Source organism: Alosa sapidissima, chromosome 22 (genome assembly GCF_018492685.1).
Source record: "Alosa sapidissima isolate fAloSap1 chromosome 22, fAloSap1.pri, whole genome shotgun sequence".
Taxonomy (NCBI): domain Eukaryota; kingdom Metazoa; phylum Chordata; class Actinopteri; order Clupeiformes; family Clupeidae; genus Alosa; species Alosa sapidissima.
In genome coordinates, this window is record NC_055978.1 from 7,755,090 (window position 1) to 7,760,089 (window position 5,000).

Consider the following 5,000-nt stretch of genomic DNA (forward strand, 5'->3'; position numbering starts at 1 on the left):
TTTCACAGATTTATTTATTTTTTGTGGTGATGACGGTGACAAGCTCAGACCCGCGGTAGGGGGTCACGTGAGCGCGGTATTGTGGTAATGAGGTTACCTTCCCAGCCCTAATGCTTATATGTGTATATTAGCTAGACATATCTGTGTATCTGTGTGCACCTATGTCTGTGTTGTTTTGGACATGTTTCTGAGTGAATGTGTGTGTGTAAACACATTTGTATGTTTGTATATCCTTTTGCAGACCTGCTCCGAGAGAGGCTCCCAGTCACCTTCATCTTGGCTCCTGAGGACCAGTTTCTCAGACATCAGTGTTGGTTCTCATCCAGGACAAGGTAACTCATCTGTGCATCACCATCCCCACCAATAACTGTAGAAAGCAATGGCGTTGTTAGCTCAATATCAATGTGAAGTAACCAGAGGGATCTAGAGCATCGGACAGATTAAAGGCCAATTTATAGTTATTGTTGCTCTGGTGTGTGTGTGTGTTGCTGTGATCATGGTAGATGTCTGTTTACTTTCGTTGTGTGGTGAGACGTAACATTACTGTCCAAGTCGTCATAGAAACGAATTGATGGCCTATTATTCAACAAGTAGCCACTTGAGCTGGACTATGAAATGCCTACAGATCTATGACATCTGTCGGCAATAATTTGTTGTCGCCTGAAATATAAATTGGCCTTAAAAGGGGCTGGCTGTGTGTAGAATTCAGGCTATCTTGAATACATCATTACTTCCATTGACTTGCATGCATTCAATACAACACCTCTTAACAACAAAAAATGGCAAAAAGTCTGAAGCTGGCTGATTAGCGCGCTAGCTTCATTGGCTATCATAGAGCACTGCCGTTTTAGAGAGGATTGTGTGAGTGGCATTGCTCACAGCAGTTCAAACAACAAAATAACAGACAGATGTGTGTGTGTGTGTGTGTGTGTGTGCCCATGTAGATGTGTGTGTGTGTGTGTGTGTGTGTGTGTGTGTGTGTGTGTGTCCCACTTTACCCAGCCAAAGGGACACTTAAGCCTTGGCTAATCCCTGACAGGGGCTGGGCCTGGCGGTGGGCGAGCTCACTTCTCCACTCTGCTCTTAGCCCAGTCTTAGTTACACACATGAATAACCAGCAAGAGGACAGCAGAACAGAGAGAGGATGAGAGGAGGAGAGGACAGGAGGGGAGGAGGAGAAAGGGAAGAGGAGGAGAGGACAGGAGGGGAAGAGGAGAGAGGAGCAGAGGAGAGAGGAAGAAGAGAGGAGAGGAGAGGAGTGGAGTGAAGAGCCTTGTGTATTTTAACGACAGCAAACACCTTCCAGGAAAAAAAGAATGTACAATCTTTTTACTCTGAAAGGAGCCTGCTGTCCTAACAGGAGACCAGGTTGTTTGTGACTGGGACACACACACACACACACACACACACACACACACACACATACACACATACAAACACACACACACACACACACACACATGCATACAAAAGACTGAAACCAGGAAGGGTCAATGAGTTCTTCGGCTTGTTTTATTGCTCCAATCAGATTTTCTTTCCTTCACTAGCGTGTTCCATCCTGTGGTTTCTGCCTTTCATAGTTTATTTTCTTTACATCTGTACATCTTTGGTCGCTTGCATCTTTCTTTGTTTCACTCTTTCTCACTGTCCTTGCTTTTTAATACTCCTACATGTTTTTTCCTACTCTCTTTCATCCCTCTCTCTCTCTCTCTCTCTCTCTCTCTCTCCCAAACCCTGGTCGTTGTCCTTGTTCTGCCTCGTGGGTTCCAAATCAGCCCTGTTGTCATGGCTAATGTTCTGTAGGCCACTAAACGCTCATGTGGTGATCAACCATGGAGCTGGGCCGCATAATGTTCCATGGTGCTTTGCCCAGCGAGTCCACATACACACACAGAGAGACACACACACGGACAGACAGAGTAATGTCAGAGTCAGAGGAGTAATGTCCCAAACAGGTTCCTTGTCATTTAATACCTAAAAACCACATCAGATAAATGCATTTATCCAGACCACAGATACAAGGACAAATCACACCTGTGTGTGTGTGTGCGTGTGCAGTGGCGCCGGCAGGCGTAATCCTGTACGCACTGTTTCCACAGCTTTATTTATGAAATCATTTAATATTAGCCTACAACAATAAAAAAAAAACTTGTGTGAAAACTAGCCTATATATATTGACTCATGTGCAATCTGAATATTGGCATTATTCCGAATAACACCGGAATATGGTGTGCATGGAAACCATACTCTAAAATATGAAAACGTAGCATTGTCATGCCTTGGCGTGGCTTTGCATGGGTCAATTCTGACGCTTAAAAACACAACGTTCCATTCAATTATAGGATAATAGCCTAAATCATTCAGTCATGAAAAGAAAACAACAGCAGCAGCTTAATATTTTTCAGGCGTTTAACCGTTAAAAGACGCACTGTTCTTAGCAGTGATGCTGACACTGACAGCAGTGAGAGATTGTCCTCTACGGTCACGGTCTACACATGTTTAAAATGTTAAATTGTTTGCTTTCCTCTGTAGGCTTATTTTAAAAAAAATAAAGCACTGTTTGGAACAAGGATTCAGTTAATGCGTAGAGCAGAGGTTCTCAACCTTTTTGGAGCTAAGGCGCGTCATGACGAGTCGGGTTGGTGCGGGTGTTAAAAATCCTTGACTGCGTAGGCCTATCATCTAAAAGTTTGGGACAACCAAAACAGCAGTGCAATGTATTTAGAGTGTTGTGAGCAAATCGTTATTGTTAGTAGGTTACCATAACTGTGTTTTTCTCTATCGCAAATCGCGACATAAACTCATTGGTTTATTTTTTCTTTTCTTTCCTTTTTTCGCGGGTTGGGCAGTGAAGTTATAATGCGCATAAGGTATGTTCCCCTAATTTGAGTCAGAGCCGCTTGCTCTGTAAAGGTATTCCTGTCCTTCCCAAACTGCGTTGAAATAGTGTGTTTAGCAACCAGAATTTAAAAAAATTCCCGGGGGAGAAATCTCCCTCATCCCAGAACTTTTAAAAAGCTTGAAACACCCCTATAGCCCACGTAGCCTGCAGCCAGTGTTGTAAAAGTTAGACGCTTCATGCGGTAGGCTATTTGATAAGGGATGACATGGGTAGGTTGACGTGACTAAGAGGGGCTCTCTGTTCCAATTTATGTAAAGGTTTCTCTTAGACTCAATAAGGAGAGGCCTACATGTTAGGCTAGCCTACATTTACCAAAAGCGCAAATTTTGCAAATAAGGTCGGGTATCTTTTTTTTTTTTTTTTTGGGGGGGGGGGGGGGGGGGGGGGTGGAGGGTGGTCTGGGCCACGTATGGTGTGTACTATGGAATACAATCCTATCGGCGCCCCTGTGTGTGTGTGTGTGTGTCTGTGTTTGTGTGTGTGTGTGTAGAAGTGTATGTGTCAGTGTACATCTCTGTGTGTTTAATGTGTGTTTGTTAGAGTGTGTGTGTGTATGTGTGTGTGCATGTGAGTGTGTGTTTGTGTATGTGTAGAAGTGTGCATGTGTTTGTGTACATCTGTGTGTGTTTAATGTGTGTTTGTTAGAGTGTGTGTGTGTGGTGTGTGTGTGTATGTGTGTGTGTGTGTGTGTGTGTGTGTGTGTGTGTGTGTGTATGTGTGTATGTGTGTGTTTACATCTGTTTGTTTGCGTGTGTGTGTGCACCCCTTTAAAAGCTTACACTCCCCACATCTGTAGATAGAAATCTTTAACATGTGTATGTTCATTTTTATAAAGTATATACACTAATAACACACATAATTATGACCCCTCTTACATGCAGTAACATATTAACATATGCATATTTTTATATAGGATCAACTTTTTATGGTGAAAGACAATATCCTGTTTTAGTTTAAGATAAAAATGCATCCTATATTTTACAAACGTATATGAAATGTGATTCCTATAGCTTACATTTTGATTCTCTCCCCATTCATTTATGAGGAAGTCTGATCTTGTTCACCCAATAACAGCTGCCTGCAGGCATCTCCAAGATGGTTGCCATGTGGCCAGACTTACTTCTGAAGTGATAACTGTGAGGTGGTGTTTGCCCTTTCTTCTGCAGATGGGGAGGACTCGGAGAGGAACAGCTACATCTGCTTGACCCCAGTGATCCGGCAGGAACATTCTACTGGTTAATAGTGTGTGTGTGTTTTGAGAGTGTGTGTGGTGATACAGTGTGTGTGTGTGTGTGTGTGTGTGTGTGTGTGTGTGTGTGTGTGTGTGTTATATGTGATAATGTGTGTGTGTGTGTGTTATATGTGATGATGTGTGTTTGTATGTGTGTGTGTGTGTGTGTGTGTGTGTGTGTGTGTGCGTGTGTGTGTGTGTGTGTGAAAGAGACCAAGATGGTGATCAGTGGAGCTTTGTTTTTCTTTGTTTTGTTTTGTTTTTTACAAAAAAAGACCTCCTTTTTTACAGCTGAGATTTTTCAGTGCGTCCTCAGTGATGTTTGCCGAACAGCTCACCGGCCACAGCTACTCATTGTCACCCAAACAGGCCACCAAAAGAAAAGGATGCTCATTTTTATTAGGTCAATGAGGGGCCAAACAGAAATGCCCTCCAAACAAAAAGAAGATGTCACTCCCGTTGCCACGGAGATGCCGTGTGTGCGTGCTTTCTCCGGGACAACAATGACTCCGCGGAGGCCAAAGGCATGGTCGCACACTGGGGAAAGGTCGGGTCAAATGTCTCCGAAAGGTCATCACAGGCACCACTGGTCAGTGGAGAGGCTCCCAGGGCCGCTGAAAGCTGGACATGAGATTAAGCCTGTCGGCCGGGCACTGGGGAGAGTCCAGTGGTCAGTCGGAGGAGGAGGAGGAGGAGGAGGAGGAGGAGAAGCGGAGCACGATAATGATGTGGGGAGATTAGCTCGCAATGGGACTCCATTACTGAGAAATAGAGATCTTGGGGTTGACGATTCAAGTGCCACTCTGACCACTACTAGAGACTGACCACTGACGTTAGTAATGAAGACATTTGTGATATCTAACTCAT

General features: G+C 44.0%; 1 protein-coding gene across 7 annotated transcripts in view; it reads left to right on the forward strand.

Moving 5' to 3' along the window:
* LOC121697763 (histone-lysine N-methyltransferase, H3 lysine-79 specific) overlaps positions 1–5,000 on the forward strand; it is a 77,082-nt gene that overhangs the window by 40,568 nt on the left and 31,514 nt on the right. For 6 of the 7 annotated variants that reach the window (XM_042079435.1, XM_042079430.1, XM_042079433.1 and 3 more), the window contains 2 exons: positions 242–332; positions 4,069–4,137. The exons of the other annotated variant lie outside the window; for it this stretch is intronic. In XM_042079435.1, coding sequence (XP_041935369.1) covers positions 242–332; positions 4,069–4,137 — 160 coding nt within the window. The remainder of the gene's footprint in view (positions 1–241; positions 333–4,068; positions 4,138–5,000) is intronic. 7 annotated transcript variants of the gene reach the window in all.